This window comes from Epinephelus lanceolatus, chromosome 12 (genome assembly GCF_041903045.1).
Source record: "Epinephelus lanceolatus isolate andai-2023 chromosome 12, ASM4190304v1, whole genome shotgun sequence".
NCBI classification, from domain to species: Eukaryota; Metazoa; Chordata; class Actinopteri; order Perciformes; family Serranidae; genus Epinephelus; species Epinephelus lanceolatus.
Window position 1 is genome coordinate 16,844,361 of NC_135745.1, and position 20,294 is coordinate 16,864,654.

The following is a 20,294-nucleotide window of genomic DNA, read 5'->3' on the forward strand; positions in this document are numbered from 1 at the left end:
CACAGAGTCTGTTTGAAAGTCATTTAGAAAGTCAATGAAACACTCAATCAGATTTAACCCTTTAGAGGTCTCTTCAGATATTCTGTGGACTGAAGCTCTGCAGAGGAAGTGGTTTGTGCTCGACCACTTTCATGCAAAATGGCTTAAAACCTGGGAAGATTTTTAAATTTCTCCAAAACTGGCTTGGTGGGGTTGACGTGGGGGACGTAAACTCCCCTCTGAAATGATTCGATTCATGGACTGCGAAGCAGCTCCTCTAAGCCTGAATAAGGATTTTTTTGTTTGTTTGTTTGTTTGTTTGTTTGTAAACACATGGTTTATATTGAGGTTTATAACATTAAAATTACATTCACATTCATGATATACATCACCTCGAAATGTGTGAGATTGTTAGCACCAGCATATTTCCTAGGAATCCAAACTTTCACCCATCTTCAGATAAGGTTTCCAGACTCTGTGTGACTTTGTGGCTAACTATCCCCCTCCATCTGTCTCCTCCACCCTTCATCTTTAATCATAGCAGCTTCTCTCCATCCATCTCAGCCTTTCTTCTTCACATCTCTCTGTTAAGAGTCCAAGTCAAGTGTTGTGCTGCTGCTAATGATGAAGAGTTCTGAGTTGTGTCTACAGCAGCCCCACTGGGACATTTAAAAAAGACTGTCCGGTATTTTTAGTACACTCAGTTGTTTAGTGCCTGTTCAGTGGAAATAATAGGCCTATACTGTGCAGTGTGGAGTTTAATAATCTATTTATTCATATCTGTTTATTTATATTATGTTCTTAAATGACATATTATCAAATATCTTTGGGTTTAAAGTGATTGAGGACAAAACAAGCAATTTAAACACATCACCTTGGGCTCTGGGAACTTTTGAGGGACATTTTTTGCTACAACCTCAATTCCAAAACAAGTTGGGATGCCTGTAAAATGTTTAAAAAAATAGAATGGGATCCTTTTTTTTACTCATATTCAAGTGAATACAGTAGAAAGACAAGATATTCATTGTTCAAACTGATACACTTTATTGCTTTTCGTAAATATACACTTCTGAATTTCAGACTGCAACATATCCCAAAAAAGTTGGGTTAGGGGCATGTTTACCACTGCGTTATATCACCTTTGCTTAGAACACTCAGTAAATGTGTGGAAACAAAGAAAACTATTTGTTAAAGTTTTGAAAGTGTAATTCTTTCCTTTTCTTGCTTGATATACGACTTCAGTTCAATAGTCCAGAGTAACAGTTGTCATATTTCGCGCTTCATAATGCGCCACACATTTTCAGTGGTAGTCAGGTCGGGACTGGAGGTGAGCCAGTGTAGTACCCACACTCTTGTTCTACAAAGCCACGGTTTTGTAACGTGGCTTGGCAATGCCTTGCTGGAATAAGCAGGGACGTTCCTGAAAAAGATATCGTCTGGATGGCGGCATATGTTGCCCCAAAACCTGTCTGTACATTTCAGCGTTGATGGTGCCTTCACAGATGTGCAAGTTAGCCATGTTGCCATGGGCACTAACACACCCCCATACTATCACAGATGCTGGTATTCGAACTTTGAGCAGGTAACAATCTGAATGGTCCTTGTCATCTTAAGCCCGGAGGACGCAACATCAGTGATGAACTTGTCAGACCACAGCACACTTTTCTACTTTATGTCAGTCCATCTCAGATGAGTTTGGGTCCAGACAAGTCAGTGGCGTTTCCGGATGTTGTTCATATATATGACTTTTACTTTGCGTGGTTTGGTCTTAATTTGTATTTGTAGATACAGCGACAAACTGTGTTTACTGACTATGGTTTTCCAAAGTTCTCCCAAGCCCATGTACTCATATCCTTTATACAGACGTGAGTTTTTTATGCAGTGCAGCCTGAGGGGTCAAAGGTCATGGCCATTCAGTAATGTTTTCCAGCTTTGCTCTTTATGTGCAGAGATTTTTCTGCATTCTCTGAATCTTTTGTTTATGTTTTGGATTGTAGATGGTGAAATCCCTAAATTCCTTGCAGTTGTACATTGGGAAACGTTGTTCTTAAACTGTTGGACTGTTTGCCCACACATTTTTTACACAGTGACAACCCTTGCTTGTAAACCGCTGAGCCTTTTGAGGATGCCCCTTTTATACCCACTCATGATACTTCAATCTGTCACCAGTTAACCTGTTTACCTGTGAAATGATCTAAACAGGTGTTTTTTGAGCATTCAGCAGCTTTTCTAGTCTTTTGCTGCTACTGTTCTAACTTTTTTGAAATGTATTGAAGGCATCAAATTTAGAATAAGTGTATATTTTATCAGTTTGAACCTTAAATATCTTGTCTTTGTGCTGTATTCAATTGAATACAGGTCAAAAAAGATTTGCAAATCATTGCATTCTGTTCTTACTGATGTTTTACTCTATCAACTTTTTTGGAAATGAGGTTGTGAGAGAAATCCCTCTGTTGCTGTCCCAGTGTTGATGTCAAGATGTTCTTGTGAAGATACTAAACTGGGGCTGCAGTGATCAGTCAGTTTTTTGTCAACTGCCGCAACTATTTTGATGAGCAAAAATGCCAAACATTGCTGAGTTTGAAGTCCTCACTTGTGCTGCTTTTTCTTTTCTTTTAATTTTCATTTTTACCTGGTGGTTTTATGGTAGAGGCAATCTGAAAATGTCACCGTGGGCTTTAGGAAATTGCTTTCACCATTTCCAACAATTATTTCAGAAGATAATCTGCGGATTAATGAATAATAAAAAAAGAATTATTCCAGCCCTACCCCAAGTCCAGTAAATGAAGCCTGGGATGCAGTCCTTGTCCCCATGGAAGCTATGGGGTATAACACGTGCAATATAGCCGGAGCTGCAGTGTTGGAGGGTTACAGCAGACGGCACTAGAAATACAGGGATGGTGTCCCGTCAGGTGCCCCTTAGGCCCGGGCGGTCACCAGAAGAAAATGTTTGCATTGCACGTTTCTGCAAACAGCATATCAATGTTTCTGAGGTGGCGTACTATATGAGTTGATTTTGTCATCAGGAGTTGGAGGGGATTGTAGATAATGTGACACTTAAAAACAACACGTAAAAAGCTGCCAAGCTGCAGATCATCGCAGACCACTGTTCAAGACCAATAAACAACAACACAGGTTGTTTTTTAACAACCCTTTGCAGCTTTTCCAATTTTATTCCTGGCACCAAACCTGGGTGTTTTTAGCAGCATGTTGTGGCGTTTCCCAGCAGCTTTTGATGCACCCAACCTACATTACAGTGTTACCCAGCTGTGTTTGAGCCCAAGAACCTGGGTGTTTTCGCCCTGTCCCTTCTTTTCCAGCTGCTTTTGTGGCACAATATGTGTGTCTCTTAAGCCTAAGCATGATCTTTTCCTCACCATAACCAAATGTTTTTTGTGCCTAAACCTAACCACACCTTGAATCATGAAGTTTTAACATATCCGCTACAAAATAATACATCCATGGTTTGCTAAATGATACAGTGTGAACATATTTTCTGCCACTTTGGTTGCTGTAAGGCTCAAGTCCTTACGAAGAAATGATGTGTTTGCTTTAGTTCTGTTTGTTTGGACAAGTGAAATTAATGCCACACAAACCCCCCTGAGACCAAATGAAGAGTCTGGAGGGGTTTTCCTTTTGGGAGTTTCTCCTCAGATGAACCAAGGCTCTAAGGATAGATGTGTCGTGTGCTGTAGAGACTGTAAAGCCCCTTGACGCAAATTTGTGATCTGTGATACTGGGCTATATAAATAAAACTGTCTTGACTTGTTCTCCATGAGAAAAAGGGGATGGATGGCGGGTGGAGAGGAAATGACCCCAGAATGCTCTGGTTCATGGAGACGGATGGAGACGACTGATAACCAGCAGCTCCATATGTTTAAAAAGGCAGAACAAAATAAACTAAAGGCAAACACTGGACTGATGCCTGACATCAGCTGCTTCTTCATATACAGTAGCTGTAAGATTAATTTCAGGAAAGAGTTCATTATGATTAAAGTTTGAACAGTTTAAGATAGTTAATAGAATAGAATGTTATCCAAATGTTTTATCTCTTATTTATACAGGGCTACTTCCCACTGAACAAAATAAACTGTAAGAGTGAATGTGTCAGATCCACTATATTTTCTAAGTGACAGAATTTTACTTTTGAAGCTTTTACATTCAGCGTCATAGAAGATGTTGCAGCAGGAAAGGGAGCCACATTTCAGTGCTTGAATCTCATCTGGCAGAATATCCCTAAAAGGGTATTAGCTGTCGTGTTAGGCACGGCGATCAGGTCAACATCTGCCTGCTTATGCACCGTTTTTAGGACTCTGTGTGTGTGCACATGTGTGTGTTAGAGAGGAAGCCTACATACCACACGCTTTCTGGCCTTTAAGCAAGAGAGATAACATCACTCACAGAACTGCCGGCATTAAAGCTGTTTCTGAAAATAGACGCTCTTACGTGATGCGATGATAATACATTTCTGGAGACATTTTAATGATGAGAAATCTAATATCTCATCATCAAACACCTGGGGTGACCGATGGCTGCTCCACATTAGCAGTACAACCTGAGGGGAAAAAAGAGGGCACCAATGTTGTCACTATGGAAACGGAAACTTTGATTTGCAAGACTCAGAACTGAGTCGCGTTGTCGGAGTGGCATGTGCCTCAATAAACAACACCATCTGAGCTATTTTTGGCCGTGGGTGTGTGCCAGATCAAATGCAGACTCTGGAGTGTTCAACATGTGCATTTCATCTAACAAAGCAGGAAAACAAACAACGGAGTATCAATAGTAATAAAACACCCTTGATGCTTTTTATAGAGAGAAGTTCCTGGTGGTGATGAGCAGGGTGAATCCGTTGTCAGGGTCAAGTTGAGGAGAGTATCTCTGCTGTCTAGAGGTGCCTCACCTTAAGAGGTTGGAGCCATAGAAACCGAGTTCTTTCCCTTTGATACTGCTTTGCATTAGATAACAGCATCCTTCTCTGATCTTAAAATAGTCAGCACACACGTCAGCCTGTTTACTTCACGTACTCGTTGGTTACTAAGGAATGTTATTGTGCATTGGACTTTGTAAAACAGAAGCGGTCAAGCTCATTGTCGTATCACATATTAAATGTCTATTACTCAGGCCCCAGTCTATGCTGTTGCCTGACCTTTTCCCTTTAAATTAGAAAAGCTAGTGTTTATATGCTTGCTATCAGATCTTGGCAACAGTCACTGTAGGCTTGTTGAAATTATTACATCATCTCCTGCTGCAGTAGTTTGAGCTGAATCAGAAAGCTTTGCTATGAAGCTGATTATGAATTGGCCCACAGCATTTAAAATTACTCTTAATTTATCCTTCCCAAGTTACAAATGAATAAACTCTTATTATTAAAGGTGCCAACTAGAACCATATATTATTCAACAAACCACATTGTGTGTTCTTCTGAAAACCTTTTAAAATTGTAAAGGTTTCATCCAAAACCCACCCAAGGGCTCAAAACACACCCATGCTTTCAGTAATCCAAGAAGAACTCTTTCTTGGATGAAAATGGTCTTTAAAGAAACCCTTAAGGCCTTTGCACACTGAATTGTTTACATATTCAGATAAAAAAACAACTCAGTGTGCAAAGGCCTTTAGGCTTACGGAGTACACTTGAAGAACTCTAACTCATTCAAATGGCGTCGTGTTTACCATGTTAACAGGAAGAGTCCGCCTGTTGAAGGCAAAATAATGATTCTTTAAAATAAACAAGTTCTTATTGGAACCTTTAAGCCCAGTTCAGACCAAAGATTCACAATGAGACGAGTTGAAACATACAGCTATTTGCAATGTGCTTTTCTGTTACATTCTAAAAACCTTCAGGTTCACACCAATCCAACTAGATGAGACTGTGTATCATCTCTATGCAACAACTCTCTGTACCTCTGTTCTGATTTCCAAGCACCTGCCACAGCAGGTGAATCATTTTCCACTGGTGGAGTCAAAATGACTTGACTTCACTACAAGCCAATTGGTTGTTGAAACAGGCAATGTGCTTTATGTTCTAAAACCAGCCACCAGCAATTTGACCAGCTGAGTTGCAGGTGACACCATCAGCCGGCTTGAGCCGAGCTCAGTTCACAGTCACAGTCACACCGCTACCAGTTTTCTCTGCAATGTTCTAAAACGGTTTCATCCTATCACCAGTCTTTGGTCTGGGCTTTAGTCTGACTATGCATCCATGAAGAAACCCTTTTTTGAAGAAAGGGTTTCTTCAAAAGCAAATGGCTCTGGGTAGAGCTTCAGCCCCTAAGGAACAACCCTTTTGGAACCCTTATTTCTAAGAGTGTACAGTCCCTACACACGAGCATTTTTATAGAGATTTCGTAGTCTCTCATACATCACTGAAGTGAATATATAAAGCTTTCTCAAGTCACATTGTGTAATCAAGCTTTTCTAGCAAGATGTGGTATAGAAAGAAAATATGCTTGATTGTGTATTTTATTTTAAAAAACGAATTAAAGCTGCACTTATCAATATTCTTAGTTAACAATGGGTCAAATTACTATGTGTAGGGTGAAGAGAGGCACTTGTAGTGATAAAGCCACCAATAATTATCACCTAACTCTGCAGCCTCATGGATCGTTCCAGCTTCATCCAGATCATTGTTTTAGTTTTACAGCCCACAACTGCTGTTTGGTTTAAGTCTCACTGCTTTCATTGTCTTCACCATTAAAAGGCAGGTAATTTAAGTTAAAAGAAGACCCCCAAAAAAAAAACACTGTACACTATTATCTCAGCACCAAACAGCAGACAGCCATAGTTAGCAAGTAGCTCATGAACACAATCGAGCATTTAGCAGCTAAAGAACCAGATATTTCCCTCACGAGTTGGTGGAGACCAAGACAGAAGTACAGGACTGTAAAATATAGCAGGTGGCTTGAAACATGACCCCAGATGAATGATAATGCTGCATTCTATCTGCTGAAAATTAGTACATACAGCAAACAGGTTTGACAAATTATTATACTTAGCTGATACATCTATGTTGTGTGTATGTGACTCCAAGTACCGATAAATAAATAAATAAAACCATTCAGCTTTAAACATTGGTATGTGTTATTTCAGAACAAGGTTTTAAAATTAAATCTGTGCAGCAGAACAGGAAGTAAAATACAATGCAAAAACACCCAATAATAACTTATGTAATCATTATGTAATCACAAATCATCAGTTACAGTTTTATGGTTGTGGTAGCAACAACAAATAAACAAACAAACAAAGACTATTGTGTAACCACAGCTTTAAATTTACACATGCTGATGGTAAGAGGGAATTTTATGGCTCAAGCTGTCGAATTGGACCTAATAACAGGCTCCTCTTCACGTCGGATCTCTAAATAGAAAACTGCCATCACAGTTACGGAAAAGGCTACATGTGTGATCACACCTATAATGTCATTTGCTGTTACTCACGTCACCAAAAAGAACTTTTCCTGTGTTTCCTTCCTTCTCTACAATCTCAATCTTTTTTTGTTAAAATAAAATCTGTGCACCTGGTAATAATGTTGAGAAAGTACAGTATTATCCTGTTGACTCATAATCCCTCCTGTAATATAACTGCATGAACAGTGGAGCAGCTGCAGGCTATTTTCAAGGCTACATTCTTAAATCTTAATGGCGCTGATTAAATCCTGTGAAATTCAGATGGTGGACACTTCAAATTTCAAAAACTGCTGTCAAAGAAAAAAAAATAGTCTCTTTAGACCTTACTGAGAATGAGGTCTTTATTCTGGTGTGAATTGCATTTTTGACATTTTGATCGGTCTGCATTGAAATTCAAAAAGGAGACTGACCCCAACTTGATCTTCGGTTCCCCCATTTGCATCTCAGTCAGAGCTTCCTCAGGGTCAGATCGTGAACATTGCATATGAATGAAGGTTTGGCTGTGATGTTTCACGCTTCTTTACCTCTCCCGGTAGATCTGCACTCCCGACCTGGTGGTGTTCCTGGCCTGCACCAACCACCGTTTGAAGGAGAGGCTGCAGAAGCGAGCCGAGCAGCAGGGACGACCAGACGACAACCCCAAGGCCATCGACCGCCGCCTGACCAACTTCAAACAAAACACCATTCCTCTGGTCAAATACTTCCAGGAGAGGGGCCTTATTGTGACGGTGAGTCGAGTAGAATATGTCTGTGTGTGTTCGCATTAAAGAGAAAGATAAAAGAAGTGATAACATACATGCACATGCATGTTTATTTTCCTAAAGCAGCCCATTATCTCTAGAAATTTGCTCTAAATGACTCTGCAGTGCAGCATGTAAGAGCAACCTTCAGTGCCAACACAGAAAGTAATGACAGGAAGTAAGGGTGTAGAGCTGCGTTCATCAAGTCCAGCTTTTGTGCCAGGGACCGAACTTCCTGGCACATATGAACAGCTATACCATCATCATGTCATGTTGGGTGGAAAGAAGCAGTGGGATGTTAAAGTGTTCATGCTACTAGATGGCTGCCAGTCTCATGGTCAACACTAACACACTAGAACAAGTAACACAAATGTTAGCAACACTTTTTTATTTATTCATTTTTTTTATTTTTTATTTATTTAGAGGACAGTGCACATTAATGAACATTGCTGTAAATGTGCCAGTTAGCCAAAGGTTAATTTTCAACTGTAGTCCTCCGGCATGATGTTAAAAAGACCTCAGACCATTAAAAAACACAGCCTACGTCAATAAAATTACCTACCTAAATTATTTGTAAACAGATGGAGTGTTACTTGACCTGTGAATGAGTAACATTAGCAATCGTAGAGTGTATGTAAACAATACTGTGCGTGATCCATAAAGAACTCCATATTCATTTGCTTTTTTCAAACACATTCAGAGCAAAATCAGATATATTGGAGCTTTAAGAAAAATACGTCGTAATTATGACTTGGATGTTGACATGAATGGTACTTTTGAGCTGTAAACTGGTAATACAGGAACTCACACATTACCTGAACATGGCATCATTGTTATTTTAAACTTATTATTCACCTTTTCGGAACGTAAACCCATTATTTCCCTGACCAGAATGTTTACATGCTTTAATGTTGGATTATATTTAACCTCACTCTGAGATGCTGTTTTAGCATCTGTCTCTTTAAAGCCCCCCTGCTGAAAAATTCCAGTCTGCTCTGAGTGATCCAAGTTTCCAGCCCTGCGTTCCAAATCGCATACTTCTATACTTTTAGTATGTACTGCAGCGGCCCTTAAAAAGTATGTAGTGTGGTATGCAGTATGCATGCAGTATGCATGCTATTGGGACACACTACATCCGCTCCCTGAACTCCGACCCTCTTGCTCACTTACGCCGCCGTCCGCAGCACCACATTTGAATATTTTGTTTTGTTGTACTTCGGAGATACAGCAAATCTCCTCTCGTCGAGCTCGCCATTGTTGTGCATACCGTCGGAGGTGCCGGAGAGCTCTGTTGCTGTTATGTCGTAATGTACGTTGCTGTTTCTAATAAACTGACGTGTTCACGTAAACAGTCCCAAGCCTATTAATAGTGATCTGTCTATTGAACTAGTCACCAGTAGGCATATTAACCCCCTTCACACACAGATCTCTGTTGCTGGCAGATGTTTGTTGTTAAATATATTTACAGCTATGCAGCTACTGGCACTATATTCTGTCTGCACGTGAAGCAGCCTTACAGTCACATTACTTTTATTTGTAGTGTAACATACTTGCACATTCTTACTACATTACTTAATATGTATTTGACTTTTACTATTTATATATTTACTAGTCTATACTGCTCATACCTGGCCCATAGTGTATTCATATTTAGTCATATTCATTCATTATTTATACCACACTTACACCACTGTCTATACTGATAGAATCTTCTATATTGTAGTCATAGTTGAACCCTAACATTGATTATACTATAATCACAATAAAGTTGTCTGTGTTGTCTGTGTCGTGTTGTCTTCCGTGCTATATGTGGGCGTTGGTTGTACACGCAGCTCAGTCAGTGCGACGTAACTTCCGCTGCGCAAAGGATTGTGGGTCAGAATGGCCAAAGAAGCATGCTGACATGCATACTGCGAAATGTGACCAGATGTAGTAGAACATCCTGGTACTTTTGGCATACTGCATCTGACATGTATTGGGACACACTAATTCTTTTTCTGGCATACTAAATAGTATGGTAGTATGGGTATTGGAACTCACGGCAGCTCTTCTGCATCTCAGTGTCTCTGCATTGTGATTGTAGCAGAGTATAGCAGAACTTTTTACCGTGAAAATTCCCAAATTAGAGCTTCTTAGCTTCATAGCATGCCTGAAGCAGATGAACATAGAAAGAAATTAGCAGCTTGTTCCGAAAGTAGAAGCAGTTGGAAAAAGAGAACTCAGAGCAGTCTGAGGCCAGAGGTTTCTGCTTGCAGGGATTTACTTGACATTTGTTTACCTCATTACTTGGAACTTTTGCGACACTTAATATGAAGATCTGACACTGTAACACCAAACATAAGACAGAAAAGAGTGATGGTAGTCTAGAGGTGAAGACACATGATATAACTACAACCTCCCTGATTCAGTTCTGACCTCAGGCCCTTGTTGCGTATTATACCCCTCTGTTTTTCCCCTGGTTGCCTTTCTGTCTGTCGGTAATCAACTGTCAAAAGGTGGAAATCTCCCCCAAAATGAACCTGTAAAAAACATCAGTTTTGTACAGTCGTTCAGAATAAACATTCCATCTTAATTTAGAGTTGTTTGTTTGGTTGCACACTTACCGTACAAACGTATGCCCAGTAATCATGTTGACATAACCAAATTCAGCCTCATTCCTAACAAACAGAAAGCGGAGGAGGTTTCCAAACTGTTTCTGTTTGGCTCCTGATTGTTTTGTGAGGTAAAGCACAGACTGTTGCTGCTGGGATTGTGTTAATTGGAGACCACTGGGATCTTCATTAAACTGTGTGGTCTGGTGCAGAGGAGCATAGAGTTACCCTTGGTATGTGTGAGGCAGGTGCTAATAGAGCGATTTGCTCCTGCAGCTAACAGGAGGCGGCTGCCCACTCTTCAGTCTTATTGATCTGTCTGAGTCTCAGTGCAGCGTCATCTCCCTCGCAGCAGAGGGAATACTGAGCAGCTCCTCTACTGTGAGAAAAAGATTTTGTTTGCATGCTTTCAGACTGTTTACTCGGGGCATCTGAAAATGCGTGAGTAATCTCCAGCGAATCTCACATTAATGTTAAAAAGAAATGAAATGAAAATTTAATCAGACGCCCTCCAGAAGTCAGAGCCTGCAGTTTATGTGTCAGCGCATGTTCCCTCTTTGTAGCTCTCTGCGGTTGACGCCATTACAGTAAAAGTGAATATGTACTTAATGATTCTGGGACTCCAGACACATTGGAATTAAATCTTTTATTGCAAAAATGTGCCTTTACTCCTGTGAGATATCTATTCCAATTTCTTTTGAAATGTCGTCTTTTTATATTCTGCTTATTACAGTCTTGTCGGGGTCCTTCTTTCCCTTTGCTTACTTGTTTCTGCATAGCTCACACAGTTCATGAATCTCATCTGTATATGCTTCTTCCATTCTATTCTTCCATCCATCTATTCTGTACACCTTATCTGTTAAGGTTTCCAAGAGCCTCTACCATGGAATGGGCCAGATGCAGCATATGTTCTGGTTCAGTTTCTGATTTAAATCACAGTTTTGCCAATTTTAGGCTAAGTTCTTCCGCAACTAGCAAGTATTCTCTTCAATAACTGATTGTTATTATTTTCTTGATTAATCAATTAATAGTTTTGTCTGTAAAATGTCAGAAAATAGCAAGAAAGATGTCCCAGATCCCGGGATGTTGTCTCCACGTGTCTTGCTTTGTAAAGGTCCAGACAAACCACACCGACATCAAAGAACTAGTGGCAACGAAGGCCAACTGCTGCGTTACCTCACGTTGCCTGTGTCTCAGCCAGAAAGTTGCAGCTGAACACAACGCTAAGACTACAACCAACAGCCAACTTGCACATATGTTCTGCGCCTGCATGAGAGGAAATAACTTTCCATTGCAGCAGGCTGCAATTGTCTGTATCCATCAGTTAAAAAGGGAAACCAAAAGACGGACAAGATGGATTAAAGACGCTAGTTGGCCGGTCAGCACATTAACAACTCAACCTGGTGTTGAAAGACCAAAGGATATTTACCAATCACCAGCAAACACTTATGTTGTGTTCACACCAAATGCAATACAAATTTCCACGTTGTGTTACTCACTGAGTTTGAAAGCTAGAATATTTTGTGTTGACGCGTGTGAAATCGCTGAATTCAGTGAATAAAGTTCCACCATTATATCCTCAGCGTCATCCCCCCCAGAGGATCTCAGTGCTGATAGACTATGGTGCAAAGTGGTCGCTGAAGTTCAGATTTTTCAACTCTCATGAATAAGCATGTGACGCAAAATCACGCTACTCACTTCATCTGCTCTGCTTCATTTGTGTATTTTGCGTCATTCCCATTGTGTCCATGGCGCCGCCTGGCAGGAAATCATGTCTAATCACATCTTTACATTGACTTTACATGTAATTTACTCGCGCAAATTGTTTTGTTCGCGCCGGGTGTGAACATAGCACCACATAAGCAATTATGATCCATTTCTGCTAAAGAGCTCAATGGCTAAAAAATAATCAAACCTAATATAACTAGTTTGTTTTACTTAAGCTGTTTGTTTATTTTCCTTACTTCCAATTCTCTTTTCATGCACTGAGCTGAACTACCAGTGAGACGAATTTCACTCACCAATGGGCTCCACCGTCTGCCAATGCCAATTCAAGGTGCTGAATTGGCTGAGAAAAAGCTGGCAATGGCCAGCTACTGCCAACAGTGTGGCACACACCTCAAAAACCAGGGCAACGGGGCATCGGTGGCTTAGTGGATAGAGCAGGCGCCCCATATGCAAGGCTGTTGCCGCAGTGGCCCAGGTTCGCCTGTAGCCCTTTGCTGCATGTCACTCCCTCTCTCTCTTCCCCTTTCACGCTTGACTGTCCTATCGATTAAAGGCAAAATACCCCAAAAAATATCAAAAAAATAAGTAAAAAACAGGGCAACAGATGTTTATTGATGGCATTACATTGACCAATGATCAACAGTTGGCTTGGTGTGTCAAGGCCCTAAGAGGAACGGTCCAAAATTGCAAGATAATCAGTTTACTAGACTGTTGTGTGTTTAGTTAATTTCAAAGAGAAATACCAAGTTTCTAGAGGTTTTAAACTATTGTAGCCGCAGTTTCTACCTCTGTTATCAGGGCACTGTGGCATGTCAAGGTGCCAGCCCTGATAACAGAGGTAGAAACTGAACAGAGGTTGGTCTGAATGAGGATGTCAGCTAATATCTCTAATGTAATTACAGTGTGCTGTAAATGTACAGTTACTGGTCCATTCATTGACTTACCTTTGTTGGTTTAGAAGATATACATGTTTGTTCTGTACTGTAGTTTATGGTCAACTGACACATTCAGATATCAGAACTTATCAGCACTGAGCTGTAACTCTTAAATCAGCTGACTTAAGAATAAAATTGAAACCCTGTTAAAACAAACCAAGATCCCTTACAGGTATAATGTCCCTGTGCAATCTGATGTGTGGTTTCTTTGTAAAAACACCTTGGGTATGACCAATTTCCTCTCCTGCTACTTGTGAATGACAGAACTCTGCAGTCCTCACTCCAGTGATTTGAACATTTTGAGAGCTTATCGATGGTGACCCTCCTGTGAACTGCTGTTGCTACTGTCTTTGTGGTGCCGCAGCATCGATGCAGACAGCATCACTCCCCATTACGCAAATTGCCCTTGCCATCAAACAGAGCTGACACCTCAGAAAACAAAGGTTGGCTCAGTCTGAAGCGCTCTTTAAAAAAATTCACATAGGTACGAATAAGAATTCATGACAAATGATGTCCGTGCTGAACACTTGTGCAGTTCTTTTTCTTTAACAAAAAAGAGCTTTGCGGGGAAAAAGTATCTATGTTTATATTTACAGTAGATGTGTGTAGGAGGGCATGATGAGAGGGTTTGCTTTGTTTCTAACGACACTGTAAGAAGTGCATCTCATCCTTGAGCTTCTGAACAAGATGTTTTATTGCACGTTGGACTCATAGAACGAGAGTGCATTGTGATTACGTGTGTTTACGAGATGAAAAGACCCTTGAAATGTTCTCATATTCCTTTTGTCTTAATATCCTAGTTTATTCTCTGACATAAGTTTAAAAACTGAAAAAGCAGGCAGGAGATAAAACTTTCCAATCAGACTATGAAATATGATATTTATCCATATGACACAGGTACAGTCAGATTCTTACCACCAGCACAAATCCTCCAAGCAATTCCTCAATTCTACATAAGCCTCTGTGAGATGTGGAGGTGCTGTCACTGATGATAAATCTTGAACAGAGGACAGATTAACACTGTGGCTCATTAAAGGATAAAACCACATGGCTGTTTAATGGACTATTAGTCATAAATCCTCCCCTGACGTCTTTTGTGTTAATTCTTTGTTCATTTTCTGTCCACTTATAATTGATATCGGATGTGTCCATCTGTTCTTTGTAATGAGAGTGGTAGCATCTGTCTGGATGAATGATTGAGCAGTATCAATACTATTTCTGGTCATTATGAGCAAAAGACATTTTCCTCTGGCTCTGACAATATCAAATGAAAAACTGATCACTGGCAGTGACAAACCTTCAGATTTTTTCAATTAACCATTTAGTTGATGAAATATAATAAGACAAAAAATACATAACCGTCCATCGCAACTTCGCAGAGCCTAAGGTCTTCAAATGTCTTCTTTTGTGTGACCAAAACCCTAAAGATATAGCCTGAGTGTCAGACTGAAGCTCCCAGAACCTTCAGTCTGACATCGCCTCCATTGAAGGCGATTTACAAGGGGGAGGGAATTTGATTTTTCCCTAACCAATCAGTAGAGATCAACGACTCACCCAGAATCTGACGTCATTAGTATCCATGCCTTGGGGGTGCCGAAAAAACAAGCGAGCATTGCCTGTTTAAAATGTCTCCGTTGTCATGCACGCCCAGCTGCAAATCCAGTTTAGTAGCTTCCTTAATTTGGTCCTCCATTAATGCGAGTAGTGGCAAAATACCTCGATAGCATCGTTAAAGTGGTCTGTAGGATCTGTAGCGGTCGCCATTGTTGCTATCCTCACCAGTTACCCACCGGCAGACAGCATGACATCAGCGTGGCGCTGATTGGCTAATCGCTAGACCCGCCCCCACCCCCGGCGTTCATTGGTCCGTCCATCGTTTGGACGAGATAAATCGCAAATTCATTGCAGTATGCCAGACCAGAGATGCAAGCCTACTCAGTTGAGTGGGCGGGGTCTTTGGTCTGGAACTAGGCTACTAAAGATATGATTTATGACAAAGAAAATGAGCAAATCCTCTCATTTGACAAGCTGGAATCAGACACAAGTTTTAATTTTTTCTTTTCTTGAACAATGACTGAAACTGCAAATCAGTTATTAAATGGCTCCCAATTATTTCTGCCAACTGACTGATTAATAATGTCAGTTCACCATGTAAGGGCACTGACAGTTCAGTGGCCAACCCTGTCTACTAGAAATTAGGTCTGTATGTTACGAAGCAGCTTCCTTATTACGCTGCTGTGGCAGTGTATTTGCTGCCTGGATTATGTTCAGAGATGACGTTTCTTTCAGTTAATTAAACACTACATTCACGTACCGCATAGGCTTTGAAAGGAGGTGGTTGGGATTGCCAGATGGCAGGCGTACAATGTGCAGAACCTTGACACCAGAACGTCAGGTTTGCATCCAGACTCCTGTCTTCAGTTAAGGCAACAAACACACTCTGGTTAAGGTCAGGGAAAGATTATGATTGTGGTTAAATGTCAATGACAAAGGCAATTAAAAGCATTGCTGTAGTCACTGTGACTGGATGGTGCATTGCAAGATTGGCAGAAAACAACAGAAATATGTTGGGTTTTTTTTGGTGAACATTTTGCAAACATGTTCAGTATCAACATTTTTGCAAGTTGCTAGATATGTTAAGTATCAACATTTCCTCATTATGTTAATAGAAAACTACGCCCTTGCTGTTTTGAATTAGTTGTATATGAATGTAGTTTCTAGGAGACAGGGCTGCAGTGGTAGATGGTAAAAGGAGATAAAGGACAGAAATGGACAAGTTGCAGCGTCCTCTCTGTAAAAGTCAGTACATATATGGTATATGTGAAATGTGGATTTAAAGGCCCAGTGTGTAGGATTAAGTGGCATCTAGTGGTGAGATTGCAGAACTGAAACGTCTCCTGTGTGCCAAGTGTGTAGGAGAACTACAGTGGCCAACACAAAAGTGCGAAAGGCTCCAGAGCCAGTGTTTGATTTGTTGATGCCCCTAAATTCTACACACTGGACCTTAAATTGTTAGAAAGCAACACTGCAACAGACTCTTTGTCTCAGGTGTTTGCACCAAGTTGACACAATTAAAGGAGTATTTCATGGCTGGAAAGGTGTTTTGTTTTTAATAAAACTAGAATGTTTATGCAATAGAAAGATGCAAATACTTTTGAAACTGGTGATACAGAACCAGAGAAAACAGAGAAAAAGGATGTTTTTGCTCATGAGGGAGAAAACCTATAACTACCAGAATGCACAGCACAGCACCAGACCAATAAATACTCACTCGTGGAGTCGTGGGTGACATAATACAAACATGTCTGTCTGAAACAATGGCTCCAGGCAGGCAAGAAACAATCTCAATCTCTTGCAGTTAAACAGTTAGAAAAAACATGTTTCTGAAAACATTTGAGACAAGAAACAGGCAACACAGTATCAGAATCTTGGTTTAATCAGTGCTGCCTAGTTTTACCATTTGACTGTTTTTTCAGCCTCCATTTTCACTGAACAGGAAACAGTATGTTGCCCACTTCCTGCTCACAAACTGTCACTATTAAAGCTAAACAGGGCACTAAAATATGTTTCTAGAAACATTCAAGAGAAATAGGAAATACAGTAACAAAATCTTGATTAACATTGGAACTGCGCTGCCTAGTTTTACTGTTTAACCAGATTTCGGTCCGAGTTTGAGAGAGAAGGGGGGCAGGTCTGTCACTTGATCTGCTTCTACAGTATACTCTTTGTTTCCACGGTGGCAGCATGGGTGGCAGGCAATACCAAAATGCAGAAGTACAGCCTGCAGTTCGAGCAACAGCCGGGGAGCCAGTGAAACTCCACTAGACGATGTAAATTATGTTGTCCAGTGGAGTTTCGCCTGGGGGCAAGGTCAGATATCTAGGGACTGGTTAGATGGGGGGAAGTTTACCACAGTTCTTTTACACATACTGTCCACGTTGTTTTGATACAAAGCTGGTTGAAAATTGGTGATAGTAAGTGATGTTCAGAGCTACATACATTTTTAGCTTTTCTCTCAGAAAGACATGCATGTCAGTCAGTACAGAAACTTTCTTTCACTTCTAATCATATTGTTTTGATGTCTTACTGTAACAGCAGCTAACTGTCCTGTAACAGTACAGTATATCTGAGCACAGATTATAAAGATTACATTAACTTCTGATAAGATGAGTTCCTTCTGCTCTTCAGTAATTAGGACTCAATAGTGTCTAATGAATGCAATAACCTCAGAGGCTTAATTGCTTTCGCTCAGCAAAAGGCTTTTGTGTGAAAGCAATCTTTTCAATTTAAATGTCAGGTCCAATAAAGGAAGTCATAAGTTTATAAAGGAACAATCGCAGTGACTCATTACCCCACATCGCTGCCGCCTGAATTGGAATGACTGAATAGTCGATATACGTCTACAAGACTCAACTTTTCACTGAATTATCTCGTCCTGTTTCTGTCATTGTGAGAAAGTTTTGGCAGCGTTTTTATTTTGAGCCATCGACAAAGTTGGGGCTTTGTGACATTTAGATTTTTGTGTGAAAAAGTGACGATGATGTACAAATGAGGGTCTACTTTTTTTTCTCCACAATGAAATTGCAGAAATGGAGTGATAATCATTTGTCCTGTCAGTCTAGGTAAAGGGACCAATCTAATGACATATTGAGTGAGTTGAGCTCCAGCTTTCTTCCCACATGCTGCTAGATACCACGCAGATATAAACAAACAAAAGACACCTCACTCCATCTTTCTGGGAGTCTTATCTCTCCGGGGAAGGTTACAAGGTATTCGTTCATTATCCCTGGAATATAAATGAGATACCGGCATAAGAAATCAATATGAACAACCATCTTGTTTATAAAAGGCATGATGGTATCTCATTTTGAAAATAAGACTGAATAACTTGAAATAGGTTCTTTTATGTCTATCTATCGTTTTAGTGTTTGTCCTCTTCTTTGGTCCTCTTCACAGAGCAACAACATTGAGCTTTATGTAACATCGACAAAACTTGTATTGTCGTGATGTACTAGGGAAGGTAGTTTTTTTAGTTCAAACTCTTGAGGAACCTTGCATGAACTAATTCAGATGATCAAACAGAAAAGACTGAATACACCAAACCTCTTCCTAAAAAAAACATGTTGCAAAGTTTAAAAGGAGCGGCTGCTTTAAGCTGTCTCACAGCTTCATTTGCTTCCTTTAATCTACTTCAGCTCTGAGACCTTTGAGGTGGAGGATGAGGGCTTTTACCTTGCCTCAGACTTCATAACAAGATTTTTGTGCTCTGTACTGTACATACTCAGTACATGACGGTAAAGTAATTCTTTGCATGAGACATTTTTTGTTAAAAGCATGTCCCACTGTCCTCTGTGGGGTTGCACCCACTGATTATAGTATTGACTATTAACAGCCGAAGACATGTTTGCCCATTGCTGTCAGTAATAATTTTTCTAAATGCACGTATGTGTCATACATTAAAAAACAAATAAACAAACAAAAAACTTAAAAGACACATTTCAGGGATGTGTTGGCTAGATTTTTAAACACATCCTTATCTCTCAGATTTGGCCCTCCGACCATCAGTGACACCCCCAAGGGGAGGCCAGGAGGGGCCATGGACTCCCTGATAAAACTGCTTCCTTCTGTCCAAGGCAAAAATAACTGAAGGCAGATATGACATTTTTCAAACTAGTGTAAAGATAGTTGTATGTTGTGAAACAAGACAACTGAAGACATCCAGTAGTGCTAACCTTGTTGACATAGCTTGTGGGCTAAATAATACTCCAAACTTAGACTAATTTCTGGCGAGGGAACAACTGGCATGGCTGTTTTTAAAGGGATCTCTTGAACTTTCACCACAAGATATGTGAATGAAAATGGTTCTGTGGATACCCAGTCTCCTTTAAGCTTGAGAAGGCTTGCTCCTGTGTTGTTCCATACAGTCAATGTACTCAATCAAATTAAAGCTGTATATTTGTCTTTTTAAGGAAAATGACAACCAACCAATTCAACAAACAATTAATCGCCTTGCATGTACAGATATATAACACATTAAAATAGGATTGTTGAGAAACTCAAAATGTTAACTCTACAGGAATTAGTGTATGCACATCAGATAATCAGTAACAACAATTGTAAGACAACAAAGTATCAGTATGCGATTCCTTAGCTCTCCATGCTGGCAAAGTTTTAACTAGCCTGTAAACTTAAACAACTGATTTCTCAAATTCAGTCAAGGCTTTTGGTTTTAGTGTGCCACCCAAAGCTTTTCCATTCCTGGGGTCACCACTGCTGTCTACACTAAGCCAGCTTTTCACAATCAAATACTAAGTGTATCAGAAATGGTCTCCAGAGTGGATGAATCTGAAAATACCAGCCTCCTGTTTGGAGTATTTAGGAAAACTGAGCTTTTGTTTTGTATTCCTGATCAGATGGTGTCGCAAGCTGTCTCGCAGGACAACTTTTCATCACCTCTTCGTCTCTTTGTGAGCACTCAAAAGTTAAAGTTAGAGTTTGGACAACATGCTTAGGTATTAGGCTTTATGAACAAAATAATAAGAGCTTTTCTGTCTTTGGTAGTGTTCATGTACCCATACCACATAGCAAGAGGCAGTTTTAGAAAACAAAAAGGACGACCCGAAAACTCTAGGGTGGAGTCGACATTTTCAGATTTAGCCGGCTCAGTGTGGATGAAGCATTAGTTTTGATTATCAGTCTAATAAATGGACACAGGTGCACTTTGCTTGCTAATATAAACACTCTGTTCTGCTGCACTGAAAGTTCTCATCCCTCGCCTGCCGTCTGAAGAGCCTCTGTGATGACATTAAATCATCAGCCTTTTCTCCAAAAAGTCAAAGCTTCTAATCTGTCCTTGAAAAGTGACACTTTCTCTGAAGAGTCTCAGACAGCTTCTTGTAAATATAAATGGATTATCCG

At 40.2% G+C, this 20,294-nt stretch overlaps 1 protein-coding gene across 1 annotated transcript in view; it reads left to right on the forward strand.

Annotated features, from left to right (window-relative positions):
* The window catches only part of ak5 (adenylate kinase 5), a 107,105-nt gene that overhangs the window by 25,560 nt on the left and 61,251 nt on the right, over window positions 1-20,294 (forward strand). The window contains exon 6 of the mRNA XM_033651181.2: window positions 7,919-8,110. Coding sequence (XP_033507072.1) covers window positions 7,919-8,110 — 192 coding nt within the window. The remainder of the gene's footprint in view (window positions 1-7,918; window positions 8,111-20,294) is intronic.